Source organism: Podarcis erhardii (assembly GCF_964252035.2).
Source record: "Podarcis erhardii genome assembly, chromosome: 7".
In the NCBI taxonomy this organism is placed as follows: Eukaryota; Metazoa; Chordata; class Lepidosauria; order Squamata; family Lacertidae; genus Podarcis; species Podarcis erhardii.
The window spans coordinates 61,606,505-61,631,266 of NC_138511.1; the positions used below are offsets into that span (position 1 = coordinate 61,606,505).

Here is a 24,762-nt window from a genome sequence, read left to right on the forward strand (position 1 = left end):
AGCATGGGAGGTGGACCTTAGGAGAGAGTGACCATATGTCATCTTGGAATTTGTGAGCATAGTTAAGCGTGTATTTCCTGGATTTCAGGAAAGCCAACTTCAAGGAGCTTAGAGAAAGAGTTGGGTAGGATCTCACAGTTAAATGTACTGAAGGAGAAGAGAGTTCAAGAGGGATGGGACATTGTGTTAAAATGGCATTGCATTAAAGGGAAACGGAGTGGAAATAGTTTGCTTTTAAAAAGAAAACATGCTGTTTTATGTATATTGGGGATGGGGGATTCTTAAGTATTGTGGTCTGCTTCCCCACTGCCTGAAGTTCTGTTTGCTTCCAGTTCCATTTTGTGAAGTGTGACATTATGGGGTTTGCATGAGAGAACTTCCTCTGAGTCAGCCTTGCCCACAGAGCTGCGAGAATAGAATCGGCAATAGCCGCTTGCGGTTCTCATCCCTCCACAGAGACAAAAAAGAGAGGAGTTTATACATTTTGGGTTGTAGCCAATGTTAGTCATACTCAGACTAGATGTATGTAATCCTAATTGAAATATAATAATAATCCATGGAAACATGATTAAAAAATCCTGTACAATAAAAGTTACTTTTGGCATTTGGGAACTTCCATATTGCCTTGTGAGGGAAAGAGCTTCATGACAAGTGACTGAACTGACTCACTCTAGGCCACGGCAGAGCAAGCCAACAGAGGCTGCTGTGAAAGGCACATGGGCAAAACCCAGTTAAAGATTTGGCAGCCCTGTGGATTCCATTTGGAGAAGATACAACCAACCTCACCAGCAAAGGTGTTGATACCCAGAGCAAGGACAGAGAAGTTCATGTGGAATGCATAGCTCCTAAATGTGAAGTTTATGAGCAATGTGGAGCCCATGTTGCTATGGCAACCTTGAGGTGCCCACAAAACCTCTGCACCACCCTCTCCTGGTTGATAAGGGAAGTTCTGCTCTTTTCCCTTCAAAAGTACATAGAGCTGATGTTGGAAGAGTGACACTCTTTCCCGCTTTCTCTTTCAGGAATTTGTGGATTGTACTCAACCAGCCTTTTCCCTTTAATTTTAATTTTTATTAATAATTTATTTACAACATAGTCCACAACAACTCATGTTTTCTTTATATAAAGGGATAGGAGTTTAATTTTGATAATTAAATTGTCAATGGTGGTGGGTTTGTTTGTATGTATAACAAAAATAAAAGACTTCCTTTATCCTGTAAATGGCCTCCTTATTTACTTCTTGTATACTGTTTCTTTTATATGTGATTATTTCAATTTTTTCCTAGTTATGACTTAAAAAACCGCAAAGTCTCCTGTAGAAACAAGTCCAGGTATATATTTTGGGGCACTGTTTGGTAAAGTATTCTCTGCATTTTCCCCATTCTTTTTGAAATTCTTGTCCGGGTTGTCCCCTAATTGTCTCTGTTAATCTGGCCAGTTCAGTATAATCTAATAATGTATCCTGCCATTCCTTTTTGGTTGGCACAAATTCTTTTTTCTTTCTTTCCAAAATAGACCCAATGAAATGAATGTCCCTGACTAACTGAGACACGTTAATTTCAGTTAGTCTACTCCAGGTAAAAGTTAGCTGAATACAATCACCATGTGCTTTTCAAGGCACAGATTAGTTCCACCCAGATTCATTGGAAAAGTAAAATGTGTGGGGTTTTTTCATTGAGTGACCCGTATGTGTGTATTTGTGTGTCCTGATCTGGATGAGTGAGGAGAGAAGCGATCAGAGGGGAAGTCACCCACAACAGTTACTTAAAATTACAAATGGGTCCCTGGGTCTAAAAAACATTAATGACTGGCTGCTGTTTCAAGTGACCCACAATTTCAGGGACCGTCTTATTCCTGACCTCTGTGAGCCTCTCTGGGACCCATATTTATCTGAATAATGAGGTAAAAATGCTCTAAATTTTAAAAAGGGAGGAATGATAGGAGCTGTATGGGGATGAATGGGTAGGGTTGTTAACTCACGGGGGGGGGGATGAGGTGGCTGATATGTGTGCATTTAAAACTATGCAATTTATGCAGAGAAACAACTATGCTAGCCACCCACTCACCCGAAGTCTGAGCATTGCCCACAGACCCATTCTGACCCAGGCCTCAACCAGGTCTTAGCATCTTTTTCCAAAAGACAACAGTTACAGAGGAAACAGTTAAAGTTGCTGTGCAGCACTCCTGCTAAAAGCAGGGCCATTTAATTCTCACCCCACCCCTAGCCAACATCTCCGGCTTAGATTCCATCCCAGTGCCCATTTCTCAAGTTAATAGAACGTAGCTTCTGATTGTCGGTTCCTTTTTACTGTACTTAGATTGGGGTGTGTTTTTGGGGGAAGAAAGAAAATTAGTGTTTTCTGTTCCACTCTCTTTCAAAGGCTCATATTTACAAAGGGAAGGGGGAAAAAAGCAAGATATACATTTTCTAGGTTATCGATTCTCCTCCCACCCTCCAGCCCAAGTGCCCAGAGTTGCTGATTTCAGACTTCTTTGCTTAATGGGATAATCTTTTTTGGAGGCTCAGGGCCATGGCCTGCATTTGCAAGAGACATAAAGCAGGACAATTTGAGCTGGTTGCTTAAGAGGATTTAAGCAATGTCAGGAAGTTTAGACATGAGAGAAAGACAAATTGTTTTTTTTTTTTTTCTGTTGGGAGGCGATGGGGATTAGGAAGCCACTTGGATCTCAGTCCGAGTCTGGATGGAGCCCCAGAACCAGTCACAGAGCGCTGGGCAAATAATATATTGTGTGAAGAATGACGGTGTGAGAGAATAACCTTGAACATGTACAGAGTAGCTTTGCCTCGCTGCTGAGAAATCATAGCCTGCCTCCAGCCAGCTTGGATTTAGGAGTTGGCTTCCGCAGACTTTCCTAACGGACACAAGCCACAATTTGAAACCTTTTCACTGTTGATGTGGAGAGGAAGTTCTGTAATATTCCATGAACAGAGGTTGGTTCTGTGAGGTAAATTGTTTATGAATTGCCTCCTCAGAACTAGTGTGATGTAGTGATTAGTGCTGGAGTAGGATCTAGGAGACTAGGCTTCAAATCCCCACTCAGCCATGTTGTTTATTGGGTGACCTTGGGTGTTGTTTATTGTGTCTCAGGCTAGGCTACATCGCAGGGGTGTTATGAGGGTGAAATGGAGAGGGGGAGACTCACATACACCACCTTGAGGATCTTGGAGGATAGGTGGGATATATAAATATAATAACAAACAGTGCTTTTTCTAGGAGTACTCAAGGAGATGAGGTACCGCCACCATATATATATATATATATATATTTGCTTTCGTAGATTTTCACGGGTACAGGAATGCAGGTTTTGGTGTCCTCGGGTGTCTTCCTGTGTAAAAGTTGGGGTGTCTAGGCGACGTTTCGACGAGGTCTCACTCGTCATCTTCAGGCTGGTGCTTTCGGCTTCTTGTTACTGGAACAGAGCAGGATCTCAGTGTTTGAGTTCCTATAAATACTGTAGAGGGGGTGTGGTGTATAGCCTCCAATGTTCTGGGCAGAGAGGAAGTTCCCAGGCTAGTGTGCCTTTTCTTCTTTTGTTCCTTAATTACTTGAGAGATATCTTGAGTGATTTCTTGAGTGATATCCTGAGTACCACTTAGGTGGGTCATTAGGTGTGGATTAGTTGTTAAAGTCTTTGTGTCTTGACCTCTTGAACTTTGTGAAGAGTTTTCCTGAGAAGATGGCTGTACTGTACTTAGTTGTGCTCTGGCTTGGCTTCGTGTATAGGGGCGAGCTGTGGTTTTGTGGCTTGTGTCAGCCAGATCTGTGTAGGGATTGCAGGGGGGTGCAGCATCCGGAGGTGCCACCATGGATTGGCTACTGGATGGTGTCTGTAATTCATCTGTGGAGAGGGTCTGGGTTTGGGTCTGGTGTGGTTGATTGGTGTTGGCGTTCTGTGTGCCTCTGGATCTGTTGTCAGTTTTTGTGGGGAGGGCTAATTTCCAGATGTCTGGCAAGCGGGATGTGTCGTCACGCTTGTTCATGTTGTGAGGGTGTTTCTCTATCTCGATGGCTTCCATGATTATTCTCTTGTGGTGATGTTCCGTGTTAAAGAGCAATTTGGAATCTGCAAAATTAATTTCGTGTCCTGTTTCTTTCATGTGTTGGAAAAGAGAGGAAGTTTTTTCTTCTTTTTTTGACGGCATTCTTGTGTTCTGCGATACGTGCATTTATTCGTCTGTTTGTTTGTCCAATGTACGTGGCTGGGCAGACTTTGCAGGGTATTTCATAGATCCCTTGGTTTTCCAACTGGATTTTATCCTTGGGGTTTCTGAGGATATTGGCTATTTTTTGGTTGGTGCAAAAGGCTGTTTTGATATTGTGTTTATGGAGGATTTTGCTAATTTTATCTGTAGTGCCCTTGATATAAGGAAGGAGGGCCATGCCATTGTTTTCTTCTGTGTCTTGGTTTTTGGGGGGTGTTTCCTTTTGGATTAGCTTCGTAATCCTGTTTTGCTGGTATCCATTGGCAATTAACACGTTTGAGAGATTCTGTAACTCAGTTGTCAAGTGGTCTTTGTCAGCCAGGCGTTTGGTTCTGGAGATGAGAGTCTTGGCTACGGAGTTTATTTGTGCAGGGTGGTGGTGTGATTGTGCATGTAAGTAGCGGTTGGTGTGTGTTTTTTTCCGGTAGATAGTGTGTCCTAGGGAGCCATCAGGTTTTTTTGTAGATTAGGACGTCAAGGAAGGGAAGTTGGTTGTTGGCTTCTATTTCCATAGTGAATTGTATTTTGGGGTGTAAGTTGTTGAGATGTGTGAGGAAGCTATCCAGTTTTTCTTTCCCGTGTGGCCAAATTACAAAGGTGTCGTCAACATATCTGAGCCAAAGTTTGTAATTAAGGAACAAAAGAAGAAAAGGCACACTAGCCTGGGAACTTCCTCTCTGCCCAGAACATTGGAGGCTATACACCACACCCCCTCTACAGTATTTATAGGAACTCAAACACTGAGATCCTGCTCTGTTCCAGTAACAAGAAGCCGAAAGCACCAGCCTGAAGATGACGAGTGAGACCTCGTCGAAACGTCGCCTAGACACCCCAACTTTTACACGGGAAGACACCCGAGGACACCAAAACCTGCATATATATATATATATATATATATATATATATATATATATATATGAGAAAAATGTGGCACTTACTATAACAACTTCATGGTGAATACCAACACCTTTTTTCCTTAAAAAAAGAAAAGCACTGGTAACAATAACAGCAACACTAGAATTATAGAGTTGGAAGGTACCCAAGGAGTCATCTTGTCCAGCCCTTTGCAATGTAGGAATCACACAGCTAAATCACTAGAATCCATGTGCATGGTGCAACCAACATTTAAGCAATTTTAAGTCCCATTTCACTGCAAGCTGATGCCCAGTGTCAGACCCAGCCGGGCATCTGCAGAGCCCCATGACATGGCAGAGGATGCAGTGCTGACTGGAGATACTGGACTGCTCTCCCTCTCCTCTTTCCGGGGGGGGGGGGTGTCTCAGCAGAGAGAGATTGCCAACTACCACCGGGCACTCCTCCCATCAGAAAACAGAGTACTGTGATTACGAAGCTGGAAGAGTCCTAGAGGTCCTTTGATCCAATTCCCTGCTCAGTGCAGCATACAACTACAGCCTTTCCGACAGATGGTTATGCAGCCTCTGCTTAAATAAGGCCAGTGAAGGGCAGCCCACTGCATCCTGAAGCTAAAGGAGGGCACTGTCCTCATATACCCAGCTATAAACAAAGGTTCTCCTGGTGCTTATTGCAGTACAGCTTGGGGGAGCAGCCTCCTTCCACAGACTTTTAGGGTGATTTTCCCATTCTGGACATGCACAAGGGGGCTACACAGGCTTCACATTGTAAGATAGATTCTTCATTCTCCACTAAGGCCGCCTTTGGGTCAAAGGTTCTTGGTCAGCTGAGCTTTGGTCCGCAGGCAGCCTATCCTGCAGAGAGATAGGTAACTGTTATGCAACCTTTAGAAGACGCCTGAAGGTGGCCCTGTATTAGGAAGTTTTTGATGTTTAATGTTTTACTATGTTTTTATCTATGTTGGAAGCCACCCAGAGTGGCTGGGGCAACCCAGTCATATGGATGGGATATAATAATAATAATAATAATAATAATAATAATAATAATAAAATAATAATAATAATAATAATAATAATAATAATAATAATAATAATAATAATATCTTTATTGTCATTGCCCCCTCTCGGGGACAACGAAATTACTTAATAATGACATCCCTATTTTAACTGAAGAAATGTTGGAGGGTATGATGTAAACAGTTGGTCCAGGCAATATAGGTTTGGGTAGCATTATGTACATATTAGCTGCAAGTAACCACCTTGCTATTCTGCTGGTGTTGCTTTTTGGAGCTTTAAGCCACAAACCCTTTTATTCTTTGACTGCCATTTTTATTCTGAACAGAAATAAGTTTATTTGAAATTATTTATTTGAAATGGGGACTCGCTAATTCTGGCTAATTCCCTTAAGTAATTTAAGTAACTGAAGTACCACACAAAGTCCCCAGGTAGATGCTTTGAACTCCAGATCGAAGGTCTCAAATACCAAAACCTTCGTGGTCTGCCTTCTATGTAACACAAATTATGCTCATTTCCTAGAATTAGGACTTAACATGGGTGACCTCCATGGCACAGCCTGTAAGATTGAGAGGGGCGGACTGACTTACCAATGTACTGCTGCCAAAGGCCCACAAAGACTTGGAGCCAGCTTTGTATGATCATTAAATGTTCCTCATCCTAAATTAATGGGGCTTCAAAATACCTAACTTTAAATGGATCATGCCTTAGGGCTTTATGCCAAAATCAATCCATTACTCTGTCAAATGACTTTTTCTGCAGGACTCCAAACATTTTTCAAACATCATTACTTGTTCTGCCTGAAAATTGTCTTGAGGCGGTGATAGAATTTTTTTTTGCACATTAGCTTTTTTTCTATTGTAGTCAAACTCCTATCATCCCACACCCAAATAAATACTAACTTTGCCCCCCCCCCCCCCGCCGCCCAAGCCCTCCTCTCTCCTTCTCTTGCAATTTAGCACATCAAACCCTGTTATTTTCATCGCCTCACTTAATGACAACTCCCTACTTTCCAAAACAGTCTTCAAATTTGGGCTTGAGACGGTGAGAGGCTTTCAGTTAGTGTGTCTCCAGTGCCATCTCCTGAGCAGAACCAGAACTGTAAGGCTTGAGCAGAAACAAGTTTGACAGAATGGGCAAGACATCTATTTTGATGCAGGTAGCCACAGTTCTATAAATCCTCTGCAGGACCAACTGAACTTAGACAGCCTAATAAAGAGTACATTACATTTATGCAACCAGATGTAACTAAGGAGTGAATCCAAGAATTTGCTTAGCAGGCTGCTAAAGCAAAGGAAGTATCTATAATTCTACCAGGTCATATACTTTGTGTTCCATAAATGTATGGCAAAAATATTTGATAAAAATCTAGTCTTAATCTATGCCCCTGGTGTTGTCAAAGTGTTACCTTGGAAATGGGGAGAGGGGGGCGAGGCGGTGAGAAAAAATGGCCTAAGACTGCCATATGCAATCACGGCAAATGTGACATTTCAGACCAGCAACAACCTCAGACAGCAGAACTCATTCACTGAGTCACCCCACTACAATAGCACTTAGCGCACTTACATCATGGTTTTGCTTATTCCTAATCAATTTAGGGCACTGTGGGGCTGGGGCTGGGGTTGGGAAGGACCCTGTTTTGGGAAGTAACTTTGTCTCCAGGAGCTGAATACAGTAGTTTTGCTTTTCCTCAGCTGCACAGATAGAATGGGGCTGCAAATTTGTCTGGATTTTCACTTTTGGGAATATGGCAACCCTAAGATAGAAGGGTATATCTGCATTAAATCTTGAGCTCAGATCTTTAGGGAACATGTCTAACTGCTGTTTCTGGTTTCTTCACTAGGTGGGGAGACATATGGTAATTGCCATTTATGGAAGAGTCCAGAGTCCTTCCACTAGTCTCTTGCAGCAAAAACAAAAAGTGTGGGGGCACCTTAAAAAGACTCAACACACTTAGTACAGAATTTGCATCCATCTACCACATAGACCATGAAGTCAGAAAGAAATGAAATTCAGAAAACAGAAGGCTGGTGCCCGGTCTTGAGCTCCTGAAGTTTCCCAGGATGGCACAAGATGGCAGCATTTCCTTACTCCAAATGCAGTGAAGGGTGAGGAGGGAAGGTGGCAGACAGCTAAATCAGGGGTGCCTACACTATAATACAGGGCCAGATTTAGGTTTGATGAGGCCCTAAGCTACTGAAGGTAAAGGGGCCCTATATATGTCCAGCTGTCCTTTGTCAACAACAAATTGTCGCTGCTTTTTTTGTGTTGAATATATGCTATATGGTCATTTATGGACCTAACAGGTATCTAAAGCCATTTGCACATAACAAAATATGTATTTTATCAAAGTAATTGTTGAACTGAAATACAATTAAGAAGAAATATATTAATAGTGAAATGTAATTAAGAAGAAGTATATTAATAGTGAAATAATTATTAAGCTCTAACTTAAAATGATTTGGGGCCCATTACTTACATCATAGGAGCCTACACAACACAAAACACTGTTGCTGAATGTAGGTTTTATTTTATTTGTTTTTTATCTTATATTTTGGAAATGTACATCCAGTTTTCTCCCCTCTAAATTTTTTTTGGGGGGCCCCCAAGAGAGTGGGGCCCTAAGCTATAGCTTGTTTAGCTTATATGTATATCTGGCACTGACTATATATTGAAGGATTACAGAGTGGTTTTCAATTACAGTGGTACCTCGGGTTATGTACTTAATTTGTTCCGGAAGTCCATACTTAACCTGAAACTGTTCTTAACCTGAAGCACCACTTTCGCTAATATGCCTCCTGCTGCCACTGCGCCGCCGGAGCACAATTTCTGTTCTCATCCTGAAGCAAAGTTCTTAACCTGAAGCACTATTTCTGGGTTAGCGGAGTCTGTAACCTGAAGCGTATGTAACCTGAGGTACCACTGGACTTAACAACACCAATGAAATAACATCTAGAGCTATCATTTAAAAAGAATGAGGTGACTGTATATTTCAGCCAAATCAGAGAGAAAAATCTGGAGGAATGTTGTTAGCCATCCTCCATGTTTCAGAAGCCCAACCGGCACTGTCTAGAAGTCAGGTGTTGAGTGCTGTTGATTCCATGCAGTGAAATTCTCTTGTAGTAGAGACACAGCAGACATCTTGACTTGAAACCTTACCTCTTTTTTTATGTTGACAGGCCTGTTCAGTGGTTTCAACTTTTAAGATGAGCCGGTCAGTGATGCCTGTTGCCCACCAGAAAAGGTGAAGCTGCTAGGAGGTCCTGGGGGCATGACCAATGAGCGGTCACAGAGGTGTGGCCAAGTTGTTCTGGTTTCCTCCACAACCTCCTCCCTTGTAAAGTTACGGTGGGCACTTAAGCACTGCAATTTTGCAGCAGCAACTGACTAAAACTGAAAAGTGCCTCACTCTGATTCAGAGGAGGGGTCCCTGCTGTCACAATTCCTAGTGTGGGTTCATGCTAAGCAAACTGCACAGAGGTGAGCCCTGCTTAATTCTATGGAGATTGCCACCTTGTAAGTATGTGCAGGATTGTAAACCTGAACTGGCTGGTTTTAAAAGTGCAGCACAGGACTGTTAACAAGTTACCCCATAAATTTCCAAAGCCTCTTTTCCTGGCCTGCTCCTTTCCCCTGGGGAAACCACTCTTTATTGAGGGGGGGCAGCGATCTGGTTGTCCCAGACTGCCGTTCATTCCGATTTAGAGCCAAAGAGCAAGTTTTCCCTGGGAAAGGAGTGGAGAGAGGGGAAAACCACATAGACCTCCCATGCCTAGAAAGCGTTGGTCAAGCAGAAAACTGCTCAGACCTGTGCTTTCTAGGCACAGGGAAAGAGGAAGTGTGAACGAGCCCTGATAATCATCCATCCAAAAAAATTACTCACACACAGAAAGCTAGCTATCAAGGAGAGTCCAACTTTATGCTTGGTGTGTTAGATTTCCACGCACAGGAATTTGGAGGTGGATGGGGAGCAATCAATCTTGTGGGTCCCCACCTATTTCTGATAGTTTGGTATGTCCCAGGTTTATCAGAAGACACTCGAGGACACAGACAGGACTTCCCTAATGGCTACTGCAGGGGCAGGAGGTATCGCATCTAAATTGAGCCGCTGTCCCATTTTCCTGGCAGGGGACTCCATGAAGAAGGTTTTCCAAAGGTTAATGCATCCCAGCATAACAGGAAGCAAGACAATGGCCGAGGCTCTTATCTCGACTGTGCAGCTTTTCCAGGTGCTGACCTCCCCCCTCCCCGCTCTACACACATCCAGCGGTGGAGGCATGCCTGCAGACGTCTCAGAGCAAAAGCCCCTGAGGCCAGAGCTGAGGCTGGAAGTGAGAGCAGGAAGAGTCTGCTTCTGTCTTTTCCCCTTCCCGTGGTGCTTTGCAATGAGGCCAAGTTTTTGCCAGGTAGGCCAAGTTTGGGTGTATCAAAAGATACCTCTGGTCACAAAAGTAATCTGGCTACAGATAAGACGTGACACGAAAGTGTGATGGCATTCCTGTCCTTTTTCAATGTAAAACAAAAACCCACAAGATTGTCGTCTTTGACTCTTTCTGCAACTGACGTTTTCTTGCTGAAAATTACCCCCAAGAGGAAAAACCCCATCTGGACAAAAAAATAAAATAAAAAGCAGCCTCTTCAAGAAGTTACAAATACGCCAGTTTTCCTTTGTATATTAATGAAATTTTCAAGTTTAAGTGTCTTTAGGAAAACCTCAGTGTTGGTTTCCAAATACCAGCAGATAACCTCTCCCAGTTCAGTGTGTGTGTTTTCCTGGGGTGTGCATGCTAAAATTTAGCCTAAGGCTCCGGGTGGAAAGAAAGAAACCAGCCACACACAGTTCTTGCCACTGTCTTTGATGCACTTTATTTACAAATAAGCAAAATAAATATAAAAAGGCTCTTAGAAATACAAAACCTTCTGCATAGACAAGATAGTAGGATTGCTTCTGTCTTTGAATAAGTTCTTGATCTACGCCTGATCAGAAGCAACTTCTTTGGAATGTAATAACTTGAGAATTTGGAGCAGGGCTCCCTGCCGCTGCCGCCACACACACATCAAGTTTTGTTCATTCATGCAAGTGTCAGCTGTTAGTTGCAAAGGTGAAGATTCCCTCTATTCAGAAACCAGAGCGTGTGGATAATACACAGGTGCTCTGAGCCAGCTGAAGAGATCCATGTACATAAATAGACTTTTAACACGTGCAACACCTCCTGGATCAGTAACCTTTTCATGATTCTTTGTGGAAAGCCGCAACAGACAAACTGGTTATATTTATTTAGGTTTGCAACATTTATGTCTCTGAGCGCTTCCAGGCTGTTCATATTTCTGGGTGGAATTTAGTCACATTCTGGGCAAATTCCGGTTGTGCAAGTACAGTTGACTGAGAGGTCCTGGGCAACAAACCCACTCAGTCAGACTTTCAGCAATAGGGAAAGTGACAGGGAAATGCTCTGGAATGCGTCAGATAACACTAGCTGGATGCAACACCCTCCGCAGTCGTCCTCCAGCCTCCCCACAAGCAAATCAGGATGAATGTTCACTTAACAGCAAACCCTAATGAGCCTCCCTGCAAACAATGCTCAATAAACAGATTGTCTGGAAGTTCCCTATCTGTCACCATTTGTTTTACTTTTCATCTTTGCTAGCCCATAATTTGCACAAATAGCAATGACAAACCTAGACAGGATCTTAAAAAACAGAGACATCACCTTGCCAACAAAGGTCCGTATATTTAAAGCCATGGTTTTCCCAGTAGTGATGTATGGAAGTGAGAGCTGGACCATAAAGAAGGCTGATCGCCAAAGAATTGATGCTTTTGAATTAAGGTGCTGGAGGAGACTCTTGAGAGTCCCATGGACTGCAAGAAGATCAAACGTATCCATTCTGAAGGAAATCAGCCCTGAGTGCTCACTGGAAGGACAGATCCTGAAGCTGAGGCTCCAATACTTTGGCCACATCATGAGAAGAGAAGACTCCCTGGAAAGGATCCTGATGTTGGGAAAGATGGAGGGCACAAGGAGAAGGGGACGACAGAGGACAAGATGGTTGGACAGTGTTCTCGAAGCTACCAGCATGAGTTTGACCAAACTGCGGGAGGCAGTGGAAGACAGGCGTGCCTGGCGTGCTCTGGTCCATGGGGTCACGAAGAGTCGGACACGACTAAATGACTAAACAACAACAACAATTTGCACAAATGCACCTATATCCAGTCAATGTTATGCTGTGTGCTTCAAAGGGGCAGGGAGAGCAGGCACTAATATAATAGCCAGTCTTCTAACATGGGGAGTAACTGCCTTCTCAGAACATTTTGGTCAATGGCACCACCTGAAAAGGCAAGGCTATGCCTCACTTTTGCTGAATTTAGCAGGCCAAGTCAGCTGCGACCATTTTGAATCCCTCAAGTTTTGAAATTATTTTAAGCACAGGCTTTACATGTAGCAGGAAGAGGTGGCAAGAGTCCTGAGGTGGAAGAACAAGGTACATAATATCAAAGGGCAGGTGGGAGATCACATTATTCAATGTGCTGATATGTTAAAAATCTCATTGCAAGCACAGCAGAGTGCGTGGCTGGGGTTAGAGCTTTTAAAACCAGGCACTCATAACATTTAGATCAGCTATGGTAGGGTTTTTGTTTTCGTTACTTTCAGTGAATTATTTTTAAAACCCGGGGGAAGCATTTCAAAACGGCATTGCCAACCCGCAGCCTAAATCAAGTATATTTCATTCTTATAACCACTAGGTTCTTTCATCTCATTCTCCTGCATGACTTGGCCTCGGGTGCAAGTGATGACTTGTATGTGTAAATGTAGGGCTGCCATATGTCTGGAATTCCCTGGACATATCCAGGATTCGCCTGCTGAAAATGGAGTCCCGGTGGAATTTCCAAAAGAGGTGAAAATAACTGGGAACCCATAGCAACCCATGTTGAAAATGTTGATTTATTTTTTTTGTCGAATTTCCTTTAAAAAAGCTCTAAAACTTCAATTTTTTTCAGAGATTTTCCAAAGAAAGCTCAACAGCTATGGCAACCCTATGTAAACAGGCCATTGCAGATAAAATGTTGCAGACTGGAGAAATGTTCACTCAAGCCTCACTACACTCCAACAGCCATGCATTTGTTGGCCATTTGTAGAGTCTCCAGACACACAGTTAGCTTTGAGGAACTTTGAAACTCCCTTCTTCACAAAAATTTCATCACAGTTCAAGGGCGCCAGCTACTTCACACATTTAGCTACTGATGAAGTGCCCAGCAACTAAATGTAAAGAAAAAAACTGAGACATGTATGCCTGTCGGAACATTCTCTGGAAGAGGGCTACCAAGTTTAGGCAATGGGTGCACAGGTGCACTGATGGCAATTCATTACATTTTCTTATCTTTCCTTTTTCAGTTAAAAGCTTTGATAAGGAAAGAAGAAGAAGGGATGGAGCTATAATAGCCAGGAAGTGGGCAGCATTAGAGGATTGCCCACAATGATTGCACAGTAGTTACAAATGGATGTCAGAATCTAGGCTGCTCCTAAAAACAGCTGCAGCTGCTGCCAACAGTTTAGAGAGGACAGCAAGTCAACCTAGGATGGAAGCGTGGACTGCATTGTATCCCCAATGCACTTTTCCATTCCCAAAGCACTTTGAAATGGACAGGTATCCTGGAGGCAGTTCTGTTCTGCTTTCATGCAGTGGCCCAGTTCTCCCTGGTCAACCTGTGTCTGGCATCCAACCTGTGTTATACCACTGCAGACTGCGAGTGGAGGCACACATGGAATACTTTTCATGCCAAAATTAAAAATGCCATCTACCTGGACAGATGCCATGGAGGTGGGTTTGCACCTTGCTTTCTCCCTAGCATAGCATCCATGTTTTTATTTAAATTTTTCATAGACCAGTCTATGCATCCATCACCGCCACCTGCAGTCTGAAGTGGTATAGTCCCAGCCACAGCTTTATGGGCCTGTGAGTTCTAAGCCAAGGTCTGGGCTTAGAAAATCCACAATCACCTGGATGTCTCTTTTTCTGCTTTGATCTGGGCACATGTACTTGCTGGCCTCTCCCTTGTTAAAACTTCATTTGGACTCCATATGGAGTGCTGGCACAGACACTTACCCTAAAGCCTCGCTGCCTCAGTCAGGCGTGAACGCACTCCACTTTAATGTGCGCTTTCACTCTCCGCTTCTTTCACATGAATGGGGGCGGCTCGGTGTTTACACTGACACTTGTGAAGCTTGCAAAAACTGACAGAACCAGCCATGACGCCTGACTAAAGCCCCCTTTCATCAGCACCAAACTCCCAACAATGGTCTTACTAAGCCAGGGTGGGATTAAGCACCCAAAGACCCCCACATCCTGTACAGAAGGCTCAGAGACAGGCGCTAAAACATGAAAGAAAGGGACAGGGATAACTGATAGGGGCAGAGTGAGGCCAGAGCAGGGGAGAATGAAGGCTTTCAATATGGATAATATATGGGCTGGTGCACCGAGTTCTTCATGTCAGCAAAACTCTGTGTTTGCAAGAGATCTCGGGAGGGCAAATGAGAAAACAGAACGGGATTTTAAAGGGGTTGGGGAGAGAAAAGAAAAAAAAAAGGATTTCCTATTTTCTAATTTGGAAGAGAGGAGAAATGGCATTGTGGTAGGGAAAGAGCACGGGGCTCTAGCAGGACAGGGGGCTGATTCTGGCTCGCTCTGCCAGTAGGCAGGCAAATGTTTTTTTCAGATAACTGAAGGTGGTACAATGGAGTCATCCCCTGTGGCACAAACAAACACTCTGCTCTGGCACAGAGTAAAGCACACAGGAACCCCATGCCGAGTTCCTTCCTCCAAGAAGCACAACTTCTTCTGCAAACTCCTGACATCATGATACGGTGTGTTTTCCTGCTACAGAACATTGGCTGCCCTTGGCAGCAGTTGGGCAGTGTTCAGCTTAGAGATGTCATAAGGACGTGGGCTAAGTTATGGAGAACTTGGCTGAAAGGTTGCTATTTTCAGTGTCAGCCCCACATTTTTTTATAACATGTTGCTTCAGCCTCCTTAATGGATGGTATCTGCCATGTTTCAAAAATCTGCCAAATTCATTTGATCAGAGAGGAGTGCCAGACAAATACAAAGGGTGTGAATACAATTAACAACAATGCCTCCTTCATACCATCCTCAGCTCTCTTGAAAACTATTGCTTGTCTTCCAATTGTTTGGTTGATCACGAGGAATCATAAGATACACAACCTTTTTTGGGGGGGGGGGAACCCTAGCAGTAGTTTGTTCCACCACCCAGGTGAATTTCCCACATGCCTGGGCAAAGCTGTCTAGAAAAACCCAGTCTTTGGGGTTGTTTCCTCATTCTGTAACTGGACGCCATTTCCATTTCAGGATTGGGCCTCCAAGAATGATGGACCTAACTGAGCAGTTCTAGAAATGTCTTCTCAAAATCACAGCACTTCCTGTGATTTGGACTGACTCCTCTGTTTGTGAGGGCATCACCTGACAGACTTGAGATTCGGGATTCCTTCTTTTCTTTTATATGTTAGCCAGGCTGAGGTAAAGCAATGGGAATTTGGAGTGGCTAGGAATGAAACTATGGGAGTGTTTACGAGAGACAATGTGTATTAGGCTGTGAGGCCTGATTGTTTTTGTGTGGTCTCCATAAGACTGGTGTTGGTACATGTGTGAGGAGAAGGAGCAGCTAAGGGGAGATCCCATGTTATCTGAGGCCCAAAATGGTTTGACATGAGAAGCCCACAGCCGTTGGCATTACAATGGCTGCCAATTCCTCGAAAGAGGCTTGTTCCTGACTCAAACCACTGTCGAACATCAGGTCAGAGAAACCAGCACTTCTGAAATGGCTTCATTTTGAGGCACTGGTGAGGTGTACAAGAGATTACTGGATACCCACAGAAAATGAGATGCTGATTTGTCCTCCCATACAGTTCACTGTATGGCATTAGCCACTCTTCAGGCAAAATTGACAGGGTGTTCCTTATTTGCTTCTGATGTCTCTGTGGCAAACTTTGGGTTTTGAGTGTAGGCTAACAAAGATGCAGAGGAGCAAGGGGGTGTCAGACAGAATAACTTTCCTTGGTCCCTTCTGACAAAACTTCCCCCTCTCCAGCTGTTTCTTGAGTTCTCAAGGAGCTTCCAAAGTTTCCAAGAAGGCCATCCAAAGCCTTTTAGACATACCCAGGGCTTCAAGAACAGTCCTAGGCCTCACACAGTCTTGTGCAGACCCCAAAATGTGGTCAAGCATTGTTCTCTTCAGAGACAGACACAGTGGTTGGTGAAAAGGAGCTGTGTGGTGTTCTTTGGCTGATCCAGATCTCGGATTTGATTTTGTTTTCTTTTTTGGTGGGGGGAGAAGAAAAGAGGTGTGGGCAACAAAAGGAAGGAAGTTCTCCCTGGTGACCTGCTGATGCAAGGTCGGCCTCCCAAGTTCCTCACTTCTTGTGGTGCATGTCTTCCATCCCGACTCGGCCCCAGACGCCTACCACAAAGGTTTCGATCTCACACTCATTTTCCCCACGGGCAATGCGGAAGTAGCCGTCCTCTCCCCAGTCCTTGCCCCATGAGTTGGCAGCAATCTGAAGCCAGAGACACAAAATTGCCCAGAAGATAACATGAGCCATTAATGGTTTCCGACAAAACAGCTTTGCACATTTATACTGCGCCGTAGCATTCATACATAGCAATCTTGTTGCCATCCTTACAGCAAGCATGCAAGGCATGTATTGTCAGTATTATCCCCATTATCTTTCAAAGAGAAAAAGAGAAGCTCACCTAAGGCTGTCAAGTGAGTTCATGGCAGAGGCAAGTTTTAAACTGGGGATTCCTGCTTTGTAACACTATCTCATAGTGGCTTTGCTACACCAAGTCTCACGTTAAAACGAGGATGGGGAACCTTTTCAGCTCAACAGGCCAGATCCTGAGCCCAGTGGGTCAGTGACAGGTGGAGGGGGCACCCACCTCAGGGAACCCCTTTTCCTTTGCAGCATGGCTTGATGCTACCCGCTACCAGCTGGTTGGTGGTGACTTCAAGCCCCGCTGGGATCGGCTACATTCCAGAGTTTCCAATCAGCTGACTAGCACTGTCTTCAAGCCTCGTTTACAGCAGCGCTTACTTGCAGACAGCGGGGCAGGAGAGATCCGGAGAAATAGATGTCTAGGATAACGAATAATTATTAAAAGGTCCCATTGTGGGCTTTGAAGGTATATGTTGCAGCCACTTGCTGAAGTTAAAACATTTGGGTCTGGGTCAGTGTCTTGGTCATCACCCCCACACTGAGGTTGCTCCCTGATCCCCTCTTTAATGAGCATTCATCCTGATTTGTTTGTGGGGAGATTAAATGATGTTGTGTAAAGGGAGTTTTATCACACACTTTCATTTCCCCATATTTTTCCATATCGTGAGTCTGATTTCTTAGGAAAGCGGGTTTATTTCACAAGAGTTCCAAATCAGCTTTGAGCGCACAGGCTGAATTTGCCAGGATTTGACTGAATTCCACCTGAAAACAGTGACAGTCTGGAAATGCCCTGACTGTGCATCTATGCCACCTTGAGCTCTATGATGGAAGACCTTAAATGAAATACCTCAAATGAACAATACCTAAATTTGTGGCAATTCCTGATTAAGAAACGGTAGCACTCACCCAGTATTTCTGATTTGAACCATCAGGCAGCTGTTCCTCTCCCCACCTGTGACACAGAATGAAAGAGACAGCTTTGTTGAGTGGTCCTCCTTATCATGTGCTATGCAAAAGATTTCAGCCACACATTTGCACACCACCCAGGCATCTTCTGATGAAGGACAATTAACAAATATTAGGGAAACTGCTTGCCAAAAAAAGTGTATATTTGGAGTAATCGGACCAAAATGCTGATGAATTTTCATGCAGATCTTAATACAGTAATAATAATATTATGTGGAAACATGGCAAACATCTTTAAGACTGGAACGATAAGAAACCAAAATGAAATTTGACAGATTCTTCGGACCATACTTACAAATGAAACTGAGAGTGATAAATATTTTGCCACACTTTAACTAAAATATGATAAAGCCAAAAGGACCTGGAATAAAATATATGCTTCAGAGGCAACATCCAGTGTTTGGGCCACTAGGCAGCCCTGTTTAGGGAAGTTTTTAATGTTTGATGTTTTATCATGTTTTTAATATTCTGTTGGGGGCTGCCCAGAGTGGCTGGGGAAACCCAGCCAAATGGGTGGGGTATAAATAAATAATAATAATAATAATAGTAATAGTAATAGTAATAGTAATAGTAATAGTAATAGTAATAGTAATAGTAATAGTAATAATAATAATTGTACCCATCCTTCTTTAACATGTCAGGAAGCTGTTTTATGACAGATTTGCTCAGTGGAATGCATTTCACAAAAAATGAAGCATTGTTGTTGCTTTGATTGCTAGGTTTTAACCAACCCCATTACATTCATCCTTCTGGTTTGAGAAGATCATAACAAGAGACCCTCTGGACTCCAGCATCCTGTTTTCCACGATGGGACAACCAGATGCCTCTAGGAATCCTACAAGTAGCACATGGAGGGGAAAGCCTTCCTTGGAAGCTGCCCTGTACCAAGTCAAACCATGGCCCATCTGGCTTAGTGTTCTCTGCACTGACTGGCAGCAGCTCTCCAAGGTTTCAGGTAGGGGGCATTCCTCGTCCTACCTGGAGATGCTTCTAGGGATTGAACTTGGGACCTTCTGCATGCAAAGCAGATGCTCTACCATTCGTTATTGCCCAGAATCTGGAGGTTACAGATAAATATAATGTCTAGTAGCTGCTGGTATATGAATCTGTCTGGTCCCCTTATAAAGCCATCAAAGTTAGTGGCAGTACTTCATACTGCCTGTCTGGGAGAGATGCCCAAAGTTCTTGGTCAGGTGTTAGCAAAGCAGGCTTGGTGTCCGACTGGAAGGGGTTTCCCATTTCATTCCTTACTGATTAGCTCAGAATCTGGTCTGTCATTTCCTTCTGCAAGCAGCTTGAGAAGATAAGCCCAAGTGGAAAAGACAGCGTGATCTAGCTGGCTGGGAGCCCTCCACTTGTTTCTCCTTAGCTTGCCCCCATAGTTCAGTGTTTTCCTTTGCCCTAAGCAGAGGCCTTTGCCCATCTCTGAGTGTTTTGATCTCAGTGTTGGAATGGGTAACTGTGGCAACATTCTGTGTACTTGCAGTCTGTGAGTCAAGTTAAAAAGACTCAAAGCATCGCCTGGTGCCAATGTTTTGTTTAGGTTTCTGCTGTATTCCCAGCTTGTTCCAATCCAGTGAGAATTCCTCGTCCCTCACACAGTATTATAAGTAGCATTATTGTTATTAGCATTTCATCCACAGCAGCTTAGAAGTGAGAAGACAATCTATCCCCTTCCCTTCCCTTCAGGCTCTCAGTCTAAGGCACAGCCCTCAGCACCCTTCACAAACTACAGTTCCCAGAATCCTTTGGAGGGTGCAAAGCCACGACTGTTTAAAGTGATATAAAACTGCTTAAAATGTATACTGCAGATGATGTATTAGTTGTTTTAGCCATAACAGACTAAAAAACACGCACAGCAGTCTCCCCATTTCATCTGTGAAACGTTGGAGAGTTTTTTACATGCTGTGGAATAAGTCTCTGAAACTGTTTCAGTCCTGGTGAAAGAGATCTCAGAGGGGAATCTGCTCCAGCTGTGCTCAGCTCACCCAAAGAATGACTCTTTCACCCGGCTGGTGGCTGTTTGACGTCAGAGAGAAAAGTTCTCACTTTCCCCCAAAAGAGTGGCCTTATCTGGCAGTGACTTGTTCTCAAGAGCCTCTACTCTCCCCCTGTGGGGCCTCTCTTGTTAGTTTTCCTTCCTCATTCCTCAAGCAGCAGTGAGCTGGCATGGATCAAACTCCGCTGTCCAGTCAGTGCCCACAGAATGAGGGAAAGTGGAGAGGAAGCCACGAGGCACCGCAGAGAGGAAACATGTTGAACTCCCTATGGTGCTCACCATCAAACACACACACACAGAGAGAGAGAGAGGGGGGGGCAGGGGCAGAGGTAGAGGCAGAGGCAGAGGCAGAGGCAGGCAGAGTAAGCTCCAAAGAGTCACAAGGCCAGGCAGTCATCAGGGGTCCAAGAAGAGCCACAAAGAGGAAGGAGTAATATGAGGAAATTCTGCCCCTCTTCTAGTTTAAGCAAGTCTGTGGAGGATGTCCTCTGCAACTGCCCCCCCCCCCCCCGCAAGCCAACCCTGGGAAAAGAGAGGAGGCCTTCAGGAGCACCTTTAAAAAACAAAAACAAACATTTTTCTTTACCCAAAGGTCTCCTTTATTCCTTTTTCCTGCAACTGGCGCCTTCTCTCAAATTCTGGGGCCAGGGCCAAGCTTGCACACCTCTCCACCGAAACATACACAGGCCATACATTCATACGTTCATGCCATACATTTATAGCACCATGATAGCATTTTAACCAGTCATGCCCCCCAAAGGCTTCTGGGAGCTGCAATTTGTTATGGGTGCTGAGAGTTGTTAAAGGTAAAGGTAAAGGGACCCCTGACCATTAGGTCCAGTTGTGGGTGACTCTGGGGATTGTGTTGCTTATCTCGCTTTATTGGCCGAGGGAGCCGGCGTACAGCTTCCGGGTCATGTGGCCAGCATGACTAAGCCGCTTCTGGCGAACCAGAGCAGCGCACGGAAACGCCGTTTACCTTCCCGCCAGAGCGGTACCTATTTATCTACTTGCACTTTGACGTGCTTTCGAACTGCTAGGTTGGCAGGAGCAGGAGCAGGGACCAAGCAATAGGGGCTCACCCTGTCGCGGGGATTTGAACCACCAACCTTCTGATCAGCAAGCCCTAGGCTCTATGGTTTAACCCACGGCGCCACCCGCATCCCTGAGAGTTGTTAGGAGGCCCCTATTGCCCCCACAGAGCTACCATTCTCAGAGTGGTTCAGTAGTCAATCGCTTTCATGCCCTGCTCTGAGGCTCTCAGAAGCTGCTGTCCACTGTTGGAAACAGAACTCTCGACTGAACCGGACCTTGGCATGATCCAGTAGGACATAACATGTGAGAATACCATGCAATTGGATATTCCTGTGATCAGTAGAAAGGCAGCCCCTGAACCAACCAACATTACCCCCTCAAGCAATATCCCTCACCCAGTGACTTTGACGGAATGGGTGCCGTGCCGTCGGTACTGTTCTGGCTTCCCGGATGCTACAGATGTGTGCCGATAAATGCCACTTCTATACATGAAGAAGTCTTCATGCACCTCCATGATGGCTGTACATGAAGAGAAAGGAGATGAAGTAAGCAACAGGAAAAAGTTGACAGGCACAGACCCTCCACCTCTCACGCCGACTTCACCACCAACCCGTTGGAGGCCTGTCTGCACTACAAACGTGTATCAGTTTTATAACTCTTGTGGCTTGCACATTCACACTTACATATGTGCACCCCAAAGGTGTGGGATGTAAACACAGGAGCAGTCAATGACAACATTCCTAGAGTGTACATGTTAGAACATGGGGAGGGATGTCTGTCCAGCAAGCAGGTAAACTTCCTGGGGACGGACTTCCTCCGCATGTGACCAGAGGTGGGTGTGGCCTCACCTGTGCAGGTAATGATAAAAGCACAGGGCAGGCAGCCACTCTCCCTCTTGCCTCTTGCCTCTTGCCCTCTTGCCTCTTGCCTCTCTCTCTGCCATCTTCCTTCGATGAGGAAACATCTAAGGATGCCCTCTTGGCTCTCAGCCAAGAGAGGACAGTACTATCTTCCTATAAGTGCATGTTTCTAAGTGCATGTAACCTTTTTAAGCCTGCCTACCTTCTGGGATCATATTGTGAACAGAACGTGAGTAAACTCTTTTATACTTTTATAAAGACTGTGTCGTGTCTTGTATTTTAAGAGGGAACAAAGGGGAAATTACCAGAGTAATTATTATAGAGGTTCTAGCGAACCTGTGCAAGCGTTACCGTTGCGAACTTAAAGGGGAATGTCTATAAACTCTGCTGATATTTTGGGAACTTGTTAGTACAAGTTGGATAAGGATATAATTAGTCAATATATCCTCTCCTGCACCCCAGAACATTCCCACAAAGGGTTATTGGGCCCCAGTATTGCATATTTCTGCGTATCTTTGAAGGATTGCATTGGATTGTGATTTTGAGTTGAGTAGTATTTTTCTGAGTTAACTTCCTGGTAAGCACATGGTCCTTTGTTCCATTGTGCAGTGGGGATTAAGCAACCCCCCCCCTTCCCTCAGAGTTCACAGTGACCCAAGGCAGTGAAGAATTGTTTTGTATTTTGAGATTTTTGAGATTTTTATTTTAAAATTTTGAGAAATTTTGAAATTTTGAAGAATTTTCAAATTTTTGGATTTTAAGATGGCTAGAGCAGCTTTTGATAGTGATGCAAAGCTAGGAATGCCTGTGCTGAATGAACACAATTTCATACACTGGAAGCAGCGCTTGATAGCATGTTTAGATTATAAGCACATTTTGGAAGCTTTAAACCCTCAACCTACGGGATCGTCTGAGGAAGCTTTAGCCAAGATAAGTGCTTGGAAACGCATGAACAGCGAAGCTAGACACATAATTTTGAGTGGACTTCGTGATGAGCAGCTATCATTAATAAATAGTACAGATGATGCATCTCAAATCTTAAGAGATATTGAGCGCGTGTATGGAGAATCTAGCATAAACTGCTTCAGAAACCTGGTGTGTAAATTAACCAGAGTGAGGATGAATTCAAAAGAGGAATTCACAGAGCACATCAACAAGTTTACTGAGATTATTCAAAGAATTGATTTGACTCCCAAAGCTTTTGATGAAGATACAAAGATAGCATTTTTGTTGTCATCACTTGGACCACACTTTAGCGCATTTGTAAGTTTGATGGATCATAGACAAGGTCTGACTTTTAAAGACTTGATTGGTTATTTAAAAGAAGAATGCAGAGATAGAGCTGAATCTCCAGTGAGAAATGCTAGAAGCAAAGACAGTAGTTATGCATCTAGGCAATTTACAAAGTCCAAAGAGATGCCTAAGAAAGTGATTTGTTTCAATTGTAACAAAGAAGGACACATTGCAAAGAATTGCAGGGCTCCTAAAGCCAAGAAACCCCACCCCTTTGAGCCAAAAGGAGAAAAGAAGGGGAAATGTGAATGCACATGGCTACTGCAAGAAAGGAATTTAACTGTCCAGAATCGTGAGAATAGACGTAATAAATGGATAATTGATTCAGGTGCCAGCTCACATTTTTCATATAAAAAGGACTATTTTAATGAGATAAATGATGAAGAAGGATCTGAAATTGAAATTGCAGATGGGAACATTGTTAAAGCAAAAGGTGCAGGTTCCATGAGTCTGAAATGCAATATAAATAATGAATGCATTGAGAACACAATCTCTAGAGTTTTATATGTTCCAGAGCTGAGCTGCAATTTAATCAGCGTGTCCACTTTGGACAAGAAAGGTTTCCAGATCACATTTGGAAATGGAGAATGTAAAGTGACTAGAAATGGCAAAGTGTTTGCTCAAGCAAAGCTAATCAATGGTGTATATGAGCTTGATCTTTCAGAGAACCAGTCTGCAAAAGTGGCACATTCCAGCCAGAAGGATGAAGCAGATCTGGACCTATGGCACAGAAGGCTTGGACATAGAGACACCAACGTCATTCTGGATCTACAGAAAAGAGATCTTGTAAGAGGTTTGCAGGTAAAGCAGAGCAACAAAGCTCCAGCAAAGTGCATAAGCTGTATTACTGAGAAGGCTGTAAAACCTTCATTTCCACGTTGTGCAGAACAAAGAAGCAACAAAGTGCTTGACATAGTGCACACTGACATATGTGGACCCATGAATGTTCCCTCACTGGGAAAGAATAGATACATTTTAATATTTCTGGATGACTTTTCAAGATTTTGTGTTGTGTATTTCCTCAAAGAGAGGAGTGAGACAGTGGACAAGCTCCAGGAATACATTGCCATGGTCAAGAATAAATTCCAAAGAGCTCCAGCTGTGCTAATGAGCGACAATGGAGGTGAGTACTGCTCAAATGAAATGCAGGCTGTCCTGGCCAAGGAAGGAATTGCACATGTAACCACAATTCCTTACACACCACAGCAGAATGCCATAGCTGAGAGAAAGTTTAGGTCCATTATGGACATGACAAGGTGCATGCTAAAGGATGCATGTTTGCCACAGAAGCTGTGGGCCGAAGGAGTGTACACGTCGGTCTATTTGCAGAATAGACTGCCAACTAAAGGTGCAGAGCGCACACCATTTGAACTTTGGCATGGGAAAGCTCCCAATCTGTCGCACATACGTGTATTTGGAAGTCCGTGTTACTTCCACATGCCCAAGGAACACAGACACAAGCTTGACTCCAGGGCAAAAGCAGGTATCCTTGTGGGATACGCCTCTGGAGGCAAAGGATATAGAATTATGGACTTACAAACTGGTAAGACAAATGCATACCATGCGGTTTATGTTGATGAATATGGAAAGGTAGACACTAAGAACACTGTTGTGGATTCTTCCGATGAGTCAGAAAGGACTCAAGAATTTGTATATTTCCCTTTTGAGACCCCACAAAGTAATAATCTGCCTTCAAGTGTTACAGCGCCCCCTACAGGCGACACACCAGAAGACGCAGAGGACCAGAACCCTGGCGGCACCAGAGACGAAG

General features: G+C 44.0%; 1 protein-coding gene across 2 annotated transcripts in view; it reads right to left on the reverse strand.

The window, feature by feature from the left end:
- TINAGL1 (tubulointerstitial nephritis antigen like 1) overlaps positions 1-24,762 on the reverse strand; it is a 203,240-nt gene that overhangs the window by 160,416 nt on the left and 18,062 nt on the right. Inside the window, exons 10-12 of one of the 2 annotated variants that reach the window (XM_081870402.1) lie at positions 21,234-21,357; positions 17,745-17,790; positions 15,937-16,679 (exon numbers count right to left, since the gene is read on the reverse strand). In XM_081870402.1, coding sequence (XP_081726528.1) covers positions 16,536-16,679; positions 17,745-17,790; positions 21,234-21,357 — 314 coding nt within the window. In that variant the 3' untranslated portion in view covers positions 15,937-16,535. Of the gene's footprint in view, positions 1-15,936; positions 16,680-17,701; positions 17,791-21,233; positions 21,358-24,762 lie in introns of those variants that run through there. The other variant, XM_081870403.1, reaches the window with a different exon arrangement.